Source organism: Oncorhynchus tshawytscha, linkage group LG10, assembly GCF_018296145.1.
Source record: "Oncorhynchus tshawytscha isolate Ot180627B linkage group LG10, Otsh_v2.0, whole genome shotgun sequence".
In the NCBI taxonomy this organism is placed as follows: Eukaryota; Metazoa; Chordata; class Actinopteri; order Salmoniformes; family Salmonidae; genus Oncorhynchus; species Oncorhynchus tshawytscha.
In genome coordinates this window covers 74,522,206-74,541,199 of record NC_056438.1, presented here as the reverse complement: position 1 = coordinate 74,541,199, position 18,994 = coordinate 74,522,206, and the positions used below count along the sequence as shown (strand labels likewise).

The 18,994-nt window shown below is 40.9% G+C and overlaps 2 protein-coding genes across 2 annotated transcripts; both read right to left on the bottom strand.

Annotated features, from left to right (window-relative positions):
* Positions 1–569: 569 nt before the first annotated feature.
* Positions 570–16,009, bottom strand: pip4p1a (phosphatidylinositol-4,5-bisphosphate 4-phosphatase 1a). Its single transcript, XM_024405096.1, has 8 exons — positions 15,921–16,009; positions 15,328–15,527; positions 14,043–14,236; positions 13,668–13,774; positions 7,117–7,222; positions 6,733–6,785; positions 4,447–4,537; positions 570–4,093 (listed from the first exon to the last, which is right to left on the bottom strand). The coding sequence occupies exons 2-8, from the start codon at positions 15,443–15,445 to the stop codon at positions 3,950–3,952; spliced, it is 813 nt and encodes a 270-aa protein (XP_024260864.1). The 5' UTR covers positions 15,446–15,527; positions 15,921–16,009; the 3' UTR covers positions 570–3,949.
* dnaaf6 (dynein axonemal assembly factor 6) lies at positions 15,716–18,802 on the bottom strand. The gene is made up of 6 exons (XM_024405097.2): positions 18,439–18,802; positions 18,120–18,189; positions 17,580–17,676; positions 17,354–17,450; positions 16,989–17,074; positions 15,716–16,210 (listed from the first exon to the last, which is right to left on the bottom strand). The coding sequence occupies exons 1-6, from the start codon at positions 18,520–18,522 to the stop codon at positions 16,078–16,080; spliced, it is 567 nt and encodes a 188-aa protein (XP_024260865.1). The 5' UTR covers positions 18,523–18,802; the 3' UTR covers positions 15,716–16,077.
* Positions 18,803–18,994: the final 192 nt, after the last annotated feature.

The window sequence follows — 18,994 nt, the reverse complement described above, 5'->3', positions numbered from 1 at the left end:
AACAGTTGTCTTCTCCTCCCTCGGTCACATCCCAAATGGCACCATATTCCCTGTATAGTGCAGGCCCAATAGGGCCCGGTCAAGAGTAGTGCACTACATAGGGAATAGGGTCCCATTTGGAACGTGGGCACTTCTTTTTCCCCTGCTAGACTTCTCTACCCCCTTCCACGTTCTCTCTCCAGGGAGCTCTTTTTTTATAATAATTATTTAAAGTTTTTCAATGTTACTAATTCTTCCATCTCGTGTCGACGAAATAATGAAACTCAAGAGCCCAAAAGAAGCCAGGTTAGGTGTGCATGTGTGGTCATAAAATGTTTTGACACTTTGATCACTAGTGCACAACACAAAGCATCATGGAACCTCAACTTCTCATTTGAATAGAATGTAATTGACACTAATTCCATTATAAAACAGCCTATGAATGTGTCTGAGTATCTGTAATGCCACTGTTAGGTTTTCATTATTGTATTGTCTGGTATTGTGATTTATTTTGTTGTAGTAAACTGTTTTAAAAAGGAAAACAAAAGAAATATCTAAAAAAAAAAAAAAAAGCCTAAAACACATTCTGATATTTTCATACATCATGTCTTTATTGTGTGTAAACAAACTCTGATATGAGCATCAGCCAGGTTGTTGATTATTGGCATCATTAACATGATCAATATTGTACATAATATCATGATTAAAACATGATCATTATAATAAATAACAAGATATTTTAAAATATCTATTACTGCTACCGTCACAGTTCTGTCAAGCAGGGTAACCATCTCAAAGAGCTGTACGTGTGTCCATCCGTTTGTCACTCTGTGTGTGTTTAAAATGATGCCATTTGTGGTTTAAATGATTGATTGTCTGTATGTAAATGAGGAATGTGTGTGGTTAAGGTCTGTACACGTTCCCGTGTCCAGAGACTTAATGGGTTAGTAAGTCAAATATCTAACTTTGCAGAATCCCGTTAAAATAAGTAACAAGGGTTGCAAAAATAACCCTATTGATTAACAAAACAATTTAAAAAAAAGTTATCCAAGAATCAAATCATGTAGTGTTATGCACACAAGTGCAATATCGGCTTAGCAATAATTACTCTGACATGAACAACCAGAATTATATGTACAATTAAAACAGAAAAAAATGAACATTGCTGTAAAATAAATAACTATGACCACATCCGAACCAAAGACAGGATATATGGTTAGATGAAGTGTGTTTCAACATGCAGGTAGTGTGTCTAGATTATCTTCAGCAACCGTTTTCTCTTACCCTGACTGAATCCCCAACGGCACCCTACTCCCTATTTAGTGCACCACTAGAAGAGTAAGGGGTCTACAACAACCACAGCCTGCCTCTGTCACCAGGGCCTCATCATAGTACATTTAGTGTAGTAAGATCATAGAGTTGGAAAGAGAGTACACTTGGCCAAAAGCCAGTTCTTTCTCTAACATGGGCAGAGCCATGGTGGGCTTTCACCACCTTGAAGCTCTCTAGTACATCGCTATGAGTTCCACTGAGAGCTCATGTTGACCTCACTTGTTAGCTATTAGATGGATAAGAAAACAATATTAACCAAGAGCACAATAAAGAGATGATCAGATCACTTGCAACAAACTTGTGTCTAAACTGAAGTCCTTGAGGAGAGATGCTTTTTCACACTGGCTGCATACCACTACAGGGACTCTCCAAATGTTGCTATGTGTGGGGAATGAGTGTGTACATATGTGTGTGTGTGTGTCCAGTCAAATTGTTTAATCTTTTCCTCCAACTTCTTTAAGGCTTCTAAGCTGCTTTGGATCAAAGACGAACACTCCCACAGACAGACTATGCAGCATAAATAGACCCCAACATACAGACAGACCTCACTCTGACGATGCCCTAGCAAGCAACCCAATAGGCACCCTATTCCCAATATAGTACACTACTTCTGACCTTCGACCAGACTGAGCCCTGGTCACAAGTAGTGCACTATTTAGGGAATAGGGTGCCCTTTGGGACACAATCCTAACCTCCCTTCAAACCCAGCTCTATGTCTGGGGGAAGGAGAGTAATTTAGGTGGTGTTCACCTTACACTTGCCTCAATTTAGCTTAATTTGCCTTTCAACAGTGCTTCAAGGGTTTTCCAAAACAAATGAATGAATCTCATGTGAAATGCCCCAAAAACAGAACATATATTCAGGGTTGCGGAGGAGCAGTCTTATCAGAGGGCTATGTCATCATTTAAGACTTGGTTCCACTCAGCCATGCCATGATATGAGGCTCTGGTGTGGCTGCCAGCGCCTGCCATAGAGAGACTGGCCTAAGCAACGATTAAAACAGGGAAAGGAAAGTAGTTGAACATGTTAAAGCAAACTACTCATCAATTCATAAGTAAATGTAGAAGTCAAGCTACCGCTCTTTTAGGATATTATTCATCATCCAGTTTGGAAACACAATGACAAAAGATTAAAGGGAAGGAAGGGAACTTCTTGTTTTGATCTTAGTTAAATAAATAAAAGGCTCCAGGGGAGGGCTGGGCGATAAGGCTCAAAAATCATATCTTATGTACGATATACATATACACACACCTAGATAGTTTATGTTCTCTAAATAAGCTTTGTTGTACAATTAAAAGGTAAAATACTCCAAATTTCAAACAGTCAGAAATAATGTAATTAATTCAGGGCTCGTAAAATTAAATCTAGGCTAAATATGAGCCTACAATCGTCAGACCCACTAACAAATTCATTATTTTATCAAAACAGTTAAACCTGCTTTTTTGAAATAAATCACTGATCTGACATCCAAGTCGGTCTATGAAAATGCCCTTTTTGTTTACAAATGTAACCAGAACCAAGTATAATACACATTCCCTAATAATGACCAACTTCTTGTAGCAGGCATTATCGAAAATTAAAACACATCTCACAAACAATCTCTCAAGCACAAGCCCACGTGCTACTGAGTAGCCAACTAATCTTTATGATTTCAAGTTTAGCCAACTTGGATTTGCTATCTAACAAAGCAAAACAATTTAATTGTTATGAACACACCCTTCTGTCCGTCTCCAATTGTTGGAACAGAATGCTAGTCTGTCCACTTTGTTCAGATGTGGAAATCAAGTGGCCAACCATGTCTCATAAAGAGAACTAGTTCATATAAATTGTGTTTTTTGCTTATTGCACATTTATAAAAGCTAGACAGCTAGTATAACAGTGATGCCGCATGCAACATGTATTTCTAGAATAGATGTTCATTGGTACTCCTGTTTTAGTAGCGTCTGCTCTGCGCGTAATTTGAGGAGTTGACATGAAAAGGGTATGGTTGAAAAGGATAACTTCTCCTCTTACAGTAAAATAATGTTGCAATGTTTCTTGGTGTCTAGACGACCGATTCTGTTGGACCTTAAACACAAATATCAGGTTGAAACCGCTTGTCAGAGAGGTTGTTGTGTGACAGGGGGAGGGGCTTGGTGTGTGTGTAAACAGACAGGAAGAGGCGAAGCGAGAGGTTTTGCTCACCAAAATAAGCCCAATGCGTTTCTATGTTTTTTTTTTCACCTAAGCTTATCGGCTGCTTTCCCGCCTCTGGGACAACGACTCCCATTGTTGTAGCGGAGACATACGCAGCTCGTCATTATATACAGATCTCTGGTATAAATGGGAAGGTGCACAGCACAGACGGAGCGAAGGAGACAAGACAACATGAGAACAAGCGGACATAAACGCTCAGAAAAACGATAAATAAACTAACTAGCTTCTTCTGATACAGGCATTTGGAATAACACCCAAAAACATCAAATGAATTTGATATATCGCCCAGCCCTACTCAAGGGTGAAGTTCACCCTAGGTACAGATCTAGGATCAGCGTCCCTTCCCACAATCCTGACCTTACCCATTAGTGGGGAAATTGCAAAACTGACCCAAGATCAGCACCTAGGGGCAACGTCACCCTACGCCTGCGTGTGTGTGTGTCTATGTGAAGTTCTGTAGGGGCTCACTAACAGGCATGCAGGCCCAGTATAGAGCCCGACCCAGGGTCAGGAGTACCAGCAGGATCAGCATGGCCCAGGAGGCATAGATACCCCCGTAGACCTGGGCCTTCACCCACGTACCTGCCTGCAAAACACAGAGAGGAAGAAGACTTAGAGACGCAGCATGTTACAAGGCTAAAAGGGCGGTGTGTTTCTAATAGGACTCTGACAGTGTGTCATGTAACGTAGCCACCTGCAGCACAGAACACACACAAAGGAGAGAGAACACAGAGAGAGACGTAGATGCAAGACACATGAAAGGTTTTTCCTTAGCTAAAAAAAGTGCTTAGGTGAATTGGCGTGGCAGAGGCCGTGGTTGTGAAAGAGGACGGATATTATGCATTTTTTAAAACATTGTGTTCTTGGGGGTTTGTTTTTATTGTGATGTCATCGCCTGGCGTGTCATGTAGAGTGGACAGTGTGGAAGTGTGTACTCACCACCAGCCCAGCAGTGGAGATGCTGAAAAGCAAGCACAGTAGAATACACCACAAGCTCCGCCTTCGAGGGTACCTCTGACCAATAGAGGAGCTGCATGTCGAAGGGCATGACAAAAGAGAAGGGGAAATGGTAAAAAAAAAAACATTTATTTTTATTACATGAAATATAACCAGAAATTGTTGTGACTTGCTTCGGCTGTCCAAAAGCATTTTTATGGTAATGGAAGAACTTCATAGGTTTAAATTATTAGTTGATGAAGCAAGTCACACTAACAAAAGGTTACGTAAGAATCACTGAGCTCAGACTTGAGATGTTGCACACAAGACCGTAAGGAGCTTATGCTGAAGACTAATGCTATGGGAATCTGACCGACTGCTGACAACTGCCTACAGCCCACAAGGGGACACATACATATTTAACATATACTATGAAGGACATCAGTGGAGGCTGCTGTGGAAAGGACAACTCATAATAATAGCTGGAATGGAATCAGACACATGGAAAACATACAGTGCCTTGCGAAAGTATTCGGCCCCCTTGAACTTTGCGACCTTTTGCCACATTTCAGGCTTCAAACATAAAGATATTAAACTGTATTTTTTTGTGAAGAATCAACAAGTGGGACACAATCATGAAGTGGAACGACATTTATTGGATATTTCAAACTTTAACAAATCAAAAACTGAAAAATTGGGCGTGCAAAATTATTCAGCCCCCTTAAGTTAATACTTTGTAGCGCCACCTTTTGCTGCGATTACAGCTGTAAGTCGCTTGGGGTATGTCTTATCAGTTTTGCACATCGAGAGACTGAATTTTTTCCCATTCCTCCTTGCAAAACAGCTCGAGCTCAGTGAGGTTGGATGGAGAGCATTTGTGAACAGCAGTTTTCAGTTCTTTCCACAGATTCTCGATTGGATTCAGGTCTGGACTTTGACTTGGCCATTCTAACACCTGGATATGTTTATTTTTGAACCATTCCATTGTAGATTTTGCTTTATGTTTTGGATCATTGTCTTGTTGGAAGACAAATCTCTGTCCCAGTCTCAGGTCTTTTGCAGACTCCATCAGGTTTTCTTCCAGAATGGTCCTGTATTTGGCTCCATCCATCTTCCCATCAATTTTAACCATCTTCCCTGTCCCTGCTGAAGAAAAGCAGGCCCAAACCATGATGCTGCCACCACCATGTTTGACAGTGGGGATGGTGTGTTCAGGGCGATGCGCTGTGTTGCTTTTACGCCAAACATAACGTTTTGCATTGTTGCCAAAAAGTTCAATTTTGGTTTCATCTGACCAGAGCACCTTCTTCCACATGTTTGGTGTGTCTCCCAGGTGGCTTGTGGCAAACTTTAAACAACACTTTTTATGGATATCTTTAAGAAATGGCTTTCTTCTTGCCACTCTTCCATAAAGGCCAGATTTGTGCAATATACGACTGATTGTTGTCCTATGGACAGAGTCTCCCACCTCAGCTGTAGATCTCTGCAGTTCATCCAGAGTGATCATGGGCCTTCTTGGCTGCATCTCTGATCAGTCTTCTCCTTGTATGAGCTGAAAGTTTAGAGGGACGGCCAGGTCTTGGTAGATTTGCAGTGGTCTGATACTCCTTCCATTTCAATATTATCGCTTGCACAGTGCTCCTTGGGATGTTTAAAGCTTGGGAAATCTTTTTGTATCCAAATCCGGCTTTAAACTTCTTCACAACAGTATCTTGGACCTGCCTGGTGTGTTCCTTGTTCTTCATGATGCTCTCTGCGCTTTTAACGGACCTCTGAGACTATCACAGTGCAGGTGCATTTATACGGAGAGTTGATTACACGCAGGTGGATTGTATTTATCATTAGTCATTTAGGTCAACATTTGATCATTCAGAGATCCTCACTGAACTTCTGGAGAGAGTTTGCTGCACTGAAAGTAAAGGGGCTGAATAATTTTGCACTCCCAATTTTTCAGTTTTTGATTTGTTAAAAATGTTTGAAATATCCAATAAATGTCGTTCCACTTCATGATTGTGTCCCACTTGTTGATTCTTCACAAAAAAATACAGTTTTATATCTTTATGTTTGAAGCCTGAAATGTGGCAAAAGGTCGCAAAGTTCAAGGGGGCCGAATACTTTCGCAAGGCACTGTACGCTTGAAAAGTTCCATTCCAATCTTTACTAGGAGTCTGTCCTCTGATTTTAAGTGCCACCAGCCACCACTGAAGGACTTCATCTTGAGCATAATTGTGGTATTGACAGCTGTATTGACCAAGCAGCCTATGGACAGAGAAACCAATCGGTACTCACACTTTCCTGCAGTGTGGGCACCTGGCGAGTGTCCTGTCAGTAAACTCTGTCCACTGAAACACATTGCAAGAAACTCATGGAAATATAAAATATTATACAGTACGTCAATTCAATTGTCCAGTAGAGTACTATCCATGTTAGCAACATTCAAGAATTCCTTGCCTTTATAACTGTTTTGGTGTGCACTGTGGCTCTTTCTCAAAATCATCTTTCCTAGATTCCTTTTCCTCGCATCCTTCTGAAAACGCATTGGACAAGAAGGTCTAAGGGGGAGGAACCTTCTCCTCCTTAATAGTCGAGAGAGGATGTGAGGAATCATGGAATGACTCATTGAGATAGAGCCTATATACACACACTGGCTTTGAGAGAGGTGAAGGGTCGTACCAGGAAAGTGTTGTTGCAGTGTCCACAGGAGACGCGAGCTCCGGCCGGCTGGGGTTCAGGGCTGGCTGGACCAGGGTGGACTGGACCCAGGTTAATTATCCTCTTACTGGGGAGCACAATCACAACTCACTGTTCAGTCTAAGTCAGTAATACTAGCTAGGTTCAAATACAACAGCGTTACTACACAGGAAAACAAACATCAAATTTGAGTCATTTAGCAGATCTTATCCAGAGTGACTTCCAGTCAGTGCATTCCACTGACTATAGTAGGGAAAAACAACCAAACAGTCATTGCCAGTAGACCCTTTCTCCAAATAGCCGTTATCAGCATAGTCAGTGCCAGGAAGAAGAGGAAAACCAGCAACCACTTACCTTGCTGTTCAGTCCAAGTCAGTATTACTAGCTAGGTTTAAATGCAACTGAGCGCAAGTTCCATACCGGTCAACTTATCTAGGGGCCTGGGTTAGCCTAACGCAGCCCTTGACGTACTAGTATCAGTGTGAATAAAGGGGTTTCAAATGCATTCACCAAGTAGACAACATGCCACCTGGACAAACTATTCGAAATGGCACCCTATTCCCTATATAGTGCACTACTTTTGACCAGAACCCATATGGCTCTGGTTAAAAGTAGTGCATTATTATAGGGAATTGGGAGCCATTTCGGTCATATGGTGCATTCGGAAAGTATTCAGACCCCTTCTTGTTACGTTACAGCCTTATTCTAAGATTGCGGGAAAAAAAGTGATTTAATCACACACAATACCCCATAATGACGAAGAGAAACCAGGTTTGCAAATAAGAAACTAAAATACCTTATTAACGTAAGTATTCAGATCCTTTGCTCTGAGACTCGAGGCTCAGGTGCATCTGTGGTCAATTTTATTGATTGGACATAATTTGGAAAGGCACAAACCTGTCTATATAAAAAAGGTCCCACAGTTGACAATGCATATCGGAGCAAAATCCAAGCCATGAGGTCAAAGGAATACTATTTGCCATATATTTTTCAACTGTGCTGTGACATTTCAAAAGGTTCTGAACCTTTCTATCCTAACAGTTTCTACTGATTGTAAATTAAAGAAACATTTTTGATAAAAGGATTATATTATTGATCAATGGAATTTCCAAATCACTCAGTAGGGCAATTTTCAGAGTTAACACCAGGTAAATGGTGCCTTTCTTGGACCTGCGACCAAAAACAAGTACATTCGGAAAGAATTCAGACCCCTTTAGTTTTTCCACTGTGGTAGACATTAGTCAATCTAAAATGTATTAAAATTGTCCCCCCCCTCAATACCCCATAATAAAACAAAGCAGAGAAAGGTTGTAATTTTTGCAAATTTATCAAATAAAAACTGAAATACATTTACATAAGTATCCATTGATCATCCTTGAGATGTTTCTACCACAGTTGGAGTCCACCTGTGGTAAATTCAATTGATTGGACATGATTTGGAAAGGCACACACCTGTCTATATAAGGTCCCACAGTTGACCTTGCATGTCAGCGCAAAACCCAAGCCTTGAGGTCAAAGGAATTGTCTGTAGAGCGCCGAGACAGGATTGTGTCGAGGCACAGATCTGGGGAAGGGTACCAAAAAAAAACGTCTGCAGATTGAAGGTCCCCAAGAACCCAGTGGCCTCCATCATTCTTAAATCAAAGAAGTTAGGAACCACCAAGACTCTTCCAAGAGCTGGCCACCCAGCAAAACTGAGCCATCGAGGGAGAAGGGCTTTGGTCAGGGAGGTGACCAAGAACCCGATGGTCACTGACAGAGCTCCAGAGTTCCTCCTTGGAGATGATTGTCCTTCTGGAAGGTTCTCCAATCTCTGCAGCACTCCATCAAATCAGGCCTTTATGGTAGAGTGGCCAGACTGAAGACACTCCTCAGTAAAAAGGCACATGACAACTCACTTAAAGGACACTAGTCTGATGAAACCAAGATTGAACTATTTTAGCCTGAATGCCAAGTGTCACATCTGGAGGAAACCTGGCACCATCTCGACAATGAAGCATGGTGGGGGCAGCATCATGCTGTGGGGAAGGTTTTCAGCGGCAGGGACTGGGAGACTAGTCTGGATCGAGGCAAAGATGAACGGAGCAAAGTACAGAGAGATCCTTGATGAAAACCTTCTCCAGGGCACTCGGGACCTCAAACTGGGGCGAAGGTTCACCTTCCAACAGGACAACGACAACCCTAAGCACACAGACAAGACAACACAGGAGTGGCTTCGGGTCAAGCCTAAATGTCCTTGAGTGGCCAGGGTAGAGCCCAGACTTGAACCCGATCGAACATCTCTGGAGAGACCTGAAAATAGCTGTGCAGTGACGCTCCCCATCCAACCTGACAGAGCTTGAGAGGATCTGCAGAGAAGAATGGGAGAAACTCCCCACATACAGGTGTGCCAAGCTGGTAGCGTCATACCCAAGACTCGATGCTGTAATCGCTGCCAAAGATGCTTCAACAAAGTACAGAGTAAAGGATCTGAATACTTATGTTTTACTTATTATACAAATTTGGCTTTTGCTTTGTCATTATGGGGTATTGTGTGTAGATTGATGGGGGGGACTATGTAATTGATTTTAGAGTAAGGCTGTAACATAACAAAATGTGGAAAAAGTCAAGGAGTCTGAATATTATCCGAATGCACTGTATGGGCAGTAACAAAACAAGTGATCTAATGATTCTGTCTCTTCGCAGAAAAATCTGCAGAGCTGGGATGGTATACATACAGAACATTGTTTTGGTTGCAATAATTTTTTAAATAACAATTTATTTAAAAAAAAAGTTTATAAACCCTGTGCCATGGAATTGGCACATCAAAAATCTCTTCCTAATTATTTTGCAACCTGTATGGCACAGCTGTCCCTTTTTGGTCCTCAAACCTTTTTATTTATCAGAAATGTTCAAATCCAATTTGTCTTTAATGCAGACAAACATGTTTCTTACCTTCTCCTCCTTCCACTTGCGGTAATGCTGCAATTATTTGGTTGTAATTTTGGATAGAGCAGACATTTCCATATATTCTTGTTAGCTGCATGTGTGACATAACTCCCCCAGTTATGATATCATTAATAAAGAGTATACAATTATTTTTTATCCAAAAATATATATTTTTTTTAGCAATTAGTATATTTGAGTTTAACAATAATATTTCAAATATTTGTTCTGGTTTTGTTCTGCTGGATTAAACTGAAATTGCAACCAGCTTTTTATGGCTTGTTTTAAAAAGTGCTATTTTGGAGATGATCATGTTCAAATAACCGGAAGTGAGAGGTAATCTGAATGAATGGAAAAGGCCATTTTAGAACATGGGATGAGCAATTCCTACTAATCTGCTAAAGAACCAATTCAGATACAAGTATAACTTTTGTATGACTGAAGCCTTTACTGAGAGGTTCAATTCTTTAAATCTTCAATAAATTCAGCCTTCTGATTTCATATTCATTATATAAACAAGCCCATTTAATTGTCTGGCTTGCCAGTGTAGGCAGGAACATCAGTAAATTTGGAAAACTGGGATATGACTAAATAATTCAAATCAGTTTGAATTTTCCATAAATAGACAAGTTTCAGCAAGATCTTATCTACTTTTGCTAACTTTATATTAAAATGTATTGAGATAAATAAGACATTTGGGGATATGAATACAGAGTGTGTCCGCTTTACCGTCGACCATTTTATTGGTAAACTACACGAATGTAAAGGCGTTATTTTGCCGTCATCCACTCAAAGACGAGTCCCGAAGCCACTTCTGCGTTGTCTTGGCTTTGTTCTTAAAGTCATTGTCCTGTTGGAAGGTGAACCTTCTCCCCAATCGGAGGTCCTGAGTGCTCTGGAGCAGGTTTTCATCAAGGATCTATGTACTTTGTTCCATTCATCTTTCCCCTCGATCCTGACTAGTCTCCCAGTCCCTGCCGCTGAAAAACATCCCCACAACATGCTGCCACCACCATGCTTCACTGTAGGGATGGTGCCAGGTTTCCTCCAGACGTGATGCTTGGCATTCTGGCCAAAGTTATCAATCTTGTTTCTCATGGTCTGAGTCTCCTTTAGGTGCCTTTTGGCAAAAAAGTGGACTGTCATGTACCTTTTACTGAGGAGTGGCTTCTATCTGGCCAATCTACTATAAAAGCTGGCTTGATGGAGTGCTACATAGCTGGTTCTCCCATGAGGAACTCTAGAGCTCTGTCAGAGTGACCATCAGGTTCTTGGTCACCTCCCTGACCAAGGCCCTTCTCCTCCGGTTGCTCTGTTTTGCCGGGCGGTCAGCTCTTGGAAGAGTCTTGGTGGTTCCAAACATCTTCCATTTAAGAATGATGGAGGCCACTGTGTTCTTGGGGAACTTCATTGCTGCAGACACTTTTTGGAGCTCTACAGACAATTCCTTCGACCTCATGGCTTGGTTTTTGCTCTGATATGCACTGTCAACTGTGGGACCTTATATAGACAGGTGAGTGCCTTTCCAAATTATGTTCAATCAATTGAATTTACAACAGGTGGACTCCAATCAAGTTGTAGAAATATCTGAAGGATGATCAATAAAAACAGAATTCACCTGAGCTCAATTTCAAGTCTCATAGCAAAGGGACTGAATACTTATGTAAACAAGGTTTTTATTTGTAATACATTTGCAAAAATGGCTAAAAACCAGTTTTCACGTCGTCATTATGGGAGATTGATGTGGAAATGGTTAATTGAATCAATTTAGAATAAGGCTGTACCGTAACAAAATGTGGAAAAAGGGAAGGGGTCTGAATACGTTTTGAATGCACTGTATGTACAATTATTTAATGGTCCGACCGCATTCTGTCCCCCATCAATACTTCACCTTTTGGTGCCAGCGAGAATTAAATAAGAAAGTAGTCAAGACGACTAGCTTGATTGAGCCTCCGCCATGTATATATATATATATATCTCACTAGGTCAGGATATTTAAGCCTCCATATATCCAAAATGTTCATAATATTTGTAATTTCCTTAAGTGCATGAGGGTAATAATTTGTAGTGTGATTTCCTTTAAGGTCGATTGAGGTACTTAAAACCGTATTATAATCTCTCACCATAATAATTGAGTCATGTATTGCTTGTAAGAGCGAGATATATATATATATAGTTGAAGTCAGAAGTTTACATAAACGAGTTTAATGACTCCAACCTAAGTGTTTCAACCAATCCACAAATGTCTTGTTAACAAACTATAGTTTTTGCAATTCGGTTAGGACATCTACTTTGTGCATGACCAGTAATTTTTCCAACAATTGTTTACAGACAGATTATTTCACTGTATCACAATTCTAGTGGGTCAGAAGTTTACATACACAAGGTCGACTGTGCCTTTAAACTGCATGGAAAATTACAGAAAATTATGTCATGGCTTTAGAAGCTTCTGATAGGCTAATTGACATCATTTGAGTCAATTGGAGGTGTACCTGTGGATGTATTTCAAGGTCTACCTTCAAACTCAGTGCCTCTTTGCTTGACATTATGGGGAGGGAAAAAAAAAAGACTTGTAGACCTCCACAAGTCTGGTTCATCCATGGGAGCAATTTCAAAAACCCCTGAAGGTACCATGTTCATCTGTACAAACAATAGTACGCAAGTATAAACACCATGGGACCACGCAGCGTCATACCGCTCAGGGAGGGACTGGTGCACTTCACAAAATAGATGGCATCATGAGGGAGGGAAATTATGTGGATATATTGAAGCAACATCTCAAGACATCAGTCAGGAAGTTAAAGCTTGGTCGCAAATGGACAATGATCCCAAGCATACCTCCAAAGTTGTGGCAAAATGGCTTAAGGACAGCAAAGTATAGGTATTGGAGTGGCCATCACAAAGCCCTGACCTCAATCCTATAGAACATTTGTGGGCAGAACTGAAAAAGTGTGCGCGAGCAAGTAGGCCTACAAACCTGACTCAGTGACACCAGCTCTGTCAGGAGGAATGGGCCAAAATTCACCCAACTTATTGTGGGAAGCTTGTGGAAGGCTACCTGAAACATTTGACCCAAGTTAAACAATTTAAAGGCAATGCTACCAAATACTAATTGAGTGTATGTACACTTCTGACCCACTGGGAATGTGATGAAAAAAATAAAAACCTGAAACAAATCATTATCTCTTATATTATTCTGACCTTTCACATTCTTAAAATAAAGTGGTGATCCCAACTGACCTAAAATATGCTATTTTTTACTAGGATTAAATGTCAGGAATTGTGAAAAACTGAGTTTAAATGTATTTGGCTAACGTCTATGTAAACTTCTGACTTCAACTGTATGCATACATACATACATACATACATACATACATTTTTTTTAAAGCAGCATGGATCATCATTATTTGGACATTAGATTAATGAGCCAAATCTGTTAAAGGTCCAATATCATTATTTGGACATTAGATTAATGAGCCAAATCTGTTTAAGGTCCAATATCATTATTTGTGGATCTGTTTGAACGGTTTACACATTCGGATCGAAATTGTTCATTAATATGATCACCCCTTTTTGTTTTCTAAATATATAAAAATGTGCCTCCCTACCAGTAGGGGCGGGGACAGGCGATCCTCTGAGAGGTGACTTTGCAGATGAGTAGACAGTTACAGGGACAGCGGACATACTTCTTCCCTGCTGGTGCATTCTTGATGGGCTACAGAGGGAGACAGAGACACACAAGAGGAGGAATGGGACGAGGAGGAGGACGAGAGGAAGAGGGAAGAAGAGGGGGAACAAGCCAAACAAGATGAACAAGAAGAAGTCATTATCAGAGTACCATTTTGCAACGCAACCTAAATGAACACACGGGTAGATGTAAGGTATGCAGAGGGCTCTGGTCAGAAGTAGTGCACTACACATTGAACATTTGAGACGCAACCTAAATAAACAAGCAGGTAGTAAACACTAAACAGGTTAGCCACCGTAGCTTCGTTGCAGACCCCACACTTGACCACATGCTGGTGGAGCTTCCCCTCCACGCTGATGAGGCTCTGACACACCCTACAGCTGATGACTGGCGCGCTGCCACTCTCTGGGGAGGTGAGGGGGGAGTACGGAGGAGGGTCCTCCCCCAGGAGCACTGAGGGCTGGGTGGGGCTGGGGAAGGGAGGGAAGCCTGAAATACAGAGAGAGGGAGGCACATTTAAAATGTTGGTCATTTTAGCTGACACTCTGATTCATAGCGACTTACAGTCAGTGCATTCAACTAACTAAGGCCTTAACAAAATGTACACATAGTGGCAGAGTAGTGCACTGCACACAGAATTTGACTCGAGTTCCAACTGAAAATGAGCTATATAAAAGGACTGCAGGGACTTCTCTCTCTCTCTCTCTCTCCATGTGTATGGAACTTAACATAACTGTAGTACGATTGACAGAAATCAGCAGTTACCACTATACAAATAACTTCAAATAAACAAGTGTGTAAATAAATACATTAAAAGGCATATTGTGAACAAACACCTGTTTTACCCACCAAACTCATGCCACTGTTCTAATATGTAGTTCAGTACAGTAGCCCCTCCCAATTACTGTCTCCGATGGTCGTCGTCTTATATTGCAGTAATTATGAGCTTCCCTAGTGGCCCAGAGCGGTGTCAATCAAATCAGGTGTTTTGGTTACATACAGAGATTTGCAAACTAGCTAGCCAGACATCACTGGCAGTATATCTTCAAATAACTGTAGAAATATTACACTACTAGCTATAATTTTATAATAGGCCATCAACATCTCAGAATTACCAACAATATTATAACACGTGGATCACCTGGTATCTTGCATACTATACTGAGCAATTAGCTAGTTGGGCTACTTAGTTAGCCAGCTAGCCATCTTTGGGTAGACAAAGTTATAGTTAGTTCCATACATAAAACGCAAAACATCATGGGTGTTTCTGTTTAGTACATCCCTGCAACTATGAGGACTAGCCGACAAATGCAGAAAATGCCAAAACGTTACAAAAATATAGCCAATTAGCTAGCCAGGTGACTAGCTAGTTATTCAGTTTGATGGGCGTAGCAGCCAGCTAACCGCTAGTTAGCTAGCTAACAGGCATGCTTGCATCAACAGCTGGCTAGCAACCACGATTCACTCCCCAGACACTGACCATGTAGATACCAGGAAAGCATCCTTTCGTGCTCTTGACTATCTGCAAATCATAGGGACCGAAGCTTTGGCTAGGTAGGAGAACATCCATGGATACTCACTTTGTGGTTTATTTGGTAAACCATAGGGAGCCGAGCCCGGTGACACTCCGCCGTTACCGCCGACAAGAGCACCATCTCCAAGATCTGCTAGTAACGGGGACCTCTCACCGTCCGCCATACCGAGAGCAAAGGCGTGGGAGGAGCAGAACCGTGCAGTGCAATAATATGGAGCCGTTATATTGTTGTGTCCAGGATTTTGTCTGAAACGTATGCGTCACATGATCACACGTTCGCTGCTGTGACAGTCAGACCATGCACACTTCCCCATAATTGGTCAACACAGCCCACAACTGCCTATGATAACACAGCATATTGCATAGTAACAAACAAGAATGGTAACGCTAAAATATAGCAGAGGGTGTTGGTGAATATAGCACAAAGAGGAAAATAAACCAGACACATGTATTTATTGAAACGCGGCCAATATATTCCATGGAACAGAAGAAAAAAAAAAAATAATGAACAGATTAAATGGTCAGACTTTATAATGAAAATCATGGAACTCTTCAAACAAACAAGTCATCTATATTGCGAGAAATGGACAATACCCATCTCTTCTGCTTCATGACAGAAGACATAGGCTCTGCTCTCACCTGTGCACGGGTCAGGTAAGTAGGAACTGAAGGAACCCCTAGGTAAGTAGGAACTTCAGGAACCCATAACCACATGCACGTGTCCTCCAAGATTTGCTTAATTTCCTCTCGAGTTCAGTTTGTTCCTCAATTATTTTTCCTTTCTCCTAACTTTCTCTCATCGTTGCAGGTTGATTTGGTCCATGAGGCGGTTCATTGGTAGAGTGACCTCCAGCTCCTGTCTTTCACTGTAGAACTGGGCTTTTCCATCCTGACTGTGGACTGGGTGAGGAAGGTGTAGGCCCAGTTTACTGTGTGGAGAGAGAAGAAAGGATTTAAAGCTAGAATCCTTAATTGCTACATCCATTTTTGGACTTGTGAATTAATTATATAAACCCATTTATTCTTGAAGAATATAACTTATAAATGCCTTATTTTACTGTTATTTTACTACTGCATTCTGATTATTTGTTATTTTTTACTTATCTATTTACTTAACACTTATTTTTCTTAAAACGGTGTTGTTGGTTAAGGGCTTGTAAGTAAGCATTTCACTGTAAGGTCTACTACACCTATTGTATTCGGCACGTGACATTTTTTTATTTATTTGATCTTAGTTAAACTGTCATACACCATCAGAATCTAATATGTAAACAATGTAAATGTAAACAAACACTATATAGCCTCAAAACATGGTTAAAACTATACGTTCTTGCATCCATAGCCCTGTCTTATTCATTTGAGAGTTCTTACATTTTTTTCCTCTTTGTTATGGTTTCAATGAAGGATTCTAGCTTTAATGAGTAAAATAGATATGAGAGAAAGAAAGAGCGAGAGACAGAAATACATTGTGAGTGTGTGTGTGTGTGTGTGTGTGTGTGAGTGTGTGTGAGAGAGAGAGATGACAACATGTGCTTTAGATAGAGATAAATATAGAGATAAAGCATTCTTTATGAAGAAAGAAGGAGCAAGATATGAGGTCAATAAATAGTAGCAAATAGTTTTCTGGCTGTGGATAGAAAGTCTGGAACTCTTTACAGAAGGATGACAGGCAGGCAACATTCTAAAGAATTTTCTAAAGATTCTTACAAGTTTGGCGTTCGCAGATCAAGGAATTTCTCCTTCACATCCAAGACTACATCTGTTGCTTTGGTGTCTGGCAGTTTGATTTTCACCTGAGAAGATAACATTTATATTATTATTATATTATTGTTCTGTACTATAAATTTCAGATGGGTGTAATAGACTCCAAAAAACTTGCCCTCAACCCAGATGGAGAACATTCTATTCAAGCCAAGTAATAGATGCAAGAAGATGTAACATTGCATTACAGAGCACAACACTGTAGCTACATGGTTACCAATAGCATAGAATTACATACAGGATCCTATAGAATTTGGTATAGAATCCTATAGAATTACATATAGAATGAATTATAGGATCTCTATGGTTACCAGCATGCTGTCACAGCACATGGAAGAGGGATCCTTTCGGCTCATCCCAAGAAACACGTCCTCTGTCCCAACATTCTGCTTCAGCAATATGTCATACCTGAACACACACACGTTCCCCAGCCAACAACAATGACAAAGAAATCAGATGTGACGGATGGGAGTACCAATTGCCTTGTCTGGAATGTTGTTTTCTTTTTCATGGTGTTAGACTGCAAACTTGACTTACTCAGGCTTTGGTCGGGTGTCTGTGAGGTCATCAAACTGCGACCCCTCTGTCACCTCCTCCTCACTCCAGATGGCTTTACTGTCCTTCTTGGTGTAGGCTGTTGTAACCATAGAATTAGTAATTTCATAGGATCTCTATGGTTGTAACTACATTTTCAAAATATATATTTAACCTTTATTTAACTAGGCAAGTCAGTTAAGAACAAATTCTTATTTTCAATGAAGGTCTATCCCGCCAAACCCTGACCCGGATGACGCTGGGCCAATTGTGCGCCGCCGTATGGGACTCCCAATCACGGCCGGTTGTGAATCGACTCTACCAGGGTCAAACCAGGGTCTCTAGCACTGAGATGCATTGCCTTAGACCACTGCACCACTCGAGAGCCCCAAACATTTCCAAGCTTGTTACTGTTGTAACTACATACACAGCTTGTTACTGTTGTAACTACATACACAGCGTGTTACTGTTTACATCCCAAATGGCACCCTATTCCATATTCCACTACTTTATTTTGGTACAAGCCATCTGATAAAAACAGACCTGATTTGTTGGCAGCAGGTGAAGGGAGACCAATATCTCCAGGTCCCATTACGGCTGAGGATGTCATATTCTGTTCAGAAAATATTTCAACGAATAAATCACTTTCAAAGACTGACATAGAAAGCAAGTGCAAAGTAGCTGTTGTCACATATCTAACGTTAACTAGCTGCATGATCATCGGGTTTTTGCTAGCATGCTAACTGGACAAGTTATTACATTTTGTTTGCCAAAACCAATTTTATTAGCTAGTTTGTTTACGCAAAACTAACTTTGGAGAAGTGCAATTTATCTCAATGATTAATCGTTAGCAATGCCTTACTCTACAATTGTATTCGTCATCCTCGTCCCGGGTGGATAAGAGGGCAGAGAGCGCTTGTAGATTCTGGGCTGATGACAACTCCATTGACACTGTGAAAGAATATTCACTTGTTCGAGCAAAGGCTTCCTTCCCAAAGTCAGCTAACGTTAGCAAGTTGCAACAAACAATATTTTCTGGATAAATCAATCTCGCGTTAAACCTAATGGCTAATCTCTGTTGTACATAAAATAGGCGAATTAAGATTATCTAAACAAAATGAAATCAAAGCGATAGGATATATATTCATGTCCCACAAGGAGAACGTCAAATATGTTTTATAACTAAACCTATCTGTGGGAATGTGTCCGGCAACTGTTTCCAGGGAGATGGTCGCTTAGCTTTTTTTCGATGCCATGGAAACCGCGACTACGTCATCTTGTGGGAGTGACGAGAGCCGCACAGGTTTAAATAGAACCACAGAACTTTCCAGACTGGCACTTCGTGTACTCCGATCTGAAAAACAATATTGGAAAAAACTCCAGCCAGCTAATCAGAAGGCGAGGTTAAACGTATTCAT

What these genes read in the sequence shown, in the direction of transcription:
- dnaaf6 (XM_024405097.2), bottom strand. Translation starts at nt 18,522, where the DNA reads ATGGAGTTGTCATCAGCCCAGAATCTACAAGCGCTCTCTGCCCTCTTA. An exon ending in ATGACGAATACAATTGTAGA is followed by an intron (nt 18,190 to 18,438) that starts GTAAGGCATTGC and finishes TTTTCTGAACAG; the next exon opens with AATATGACATCCTCAGCCGT. An exon ending in GATCTGCGAACGCCAAACTT is followed by an intron (nt 16,211 to 16,988) that starts GTAAGAATCTTT and finishes CTCTCCACACAG; the next exon opens with TAAACTGGGCCTACACCTTC.
- pip4p1a (XM_024405096.1), bottom strand. Translation starts at nt 15,445, where the DNA reads ATGGCGGACGGTGAGAGGTCCCCGTTACTAGCAGATCTTGGAGATGGT. An exon ending in TGCCCACACTGCAGGAAAGT is followed by an intron (nt 4,538 to 6,732) that starts GTGAGTACCGAT and finishes TTCGACATGCAG; the next exon opens with CTCCTCTATTGGTCAGAGGT. An exon ending in TCTCCACTGCTGGGCTGGTG is followed by an intron (nt 4,094 to 4,446) that starts GTGAGTACACAC and finishes TGTGTTTTGCAG; the next exon opens with GCAGGTACGTGGGTGAAGGC.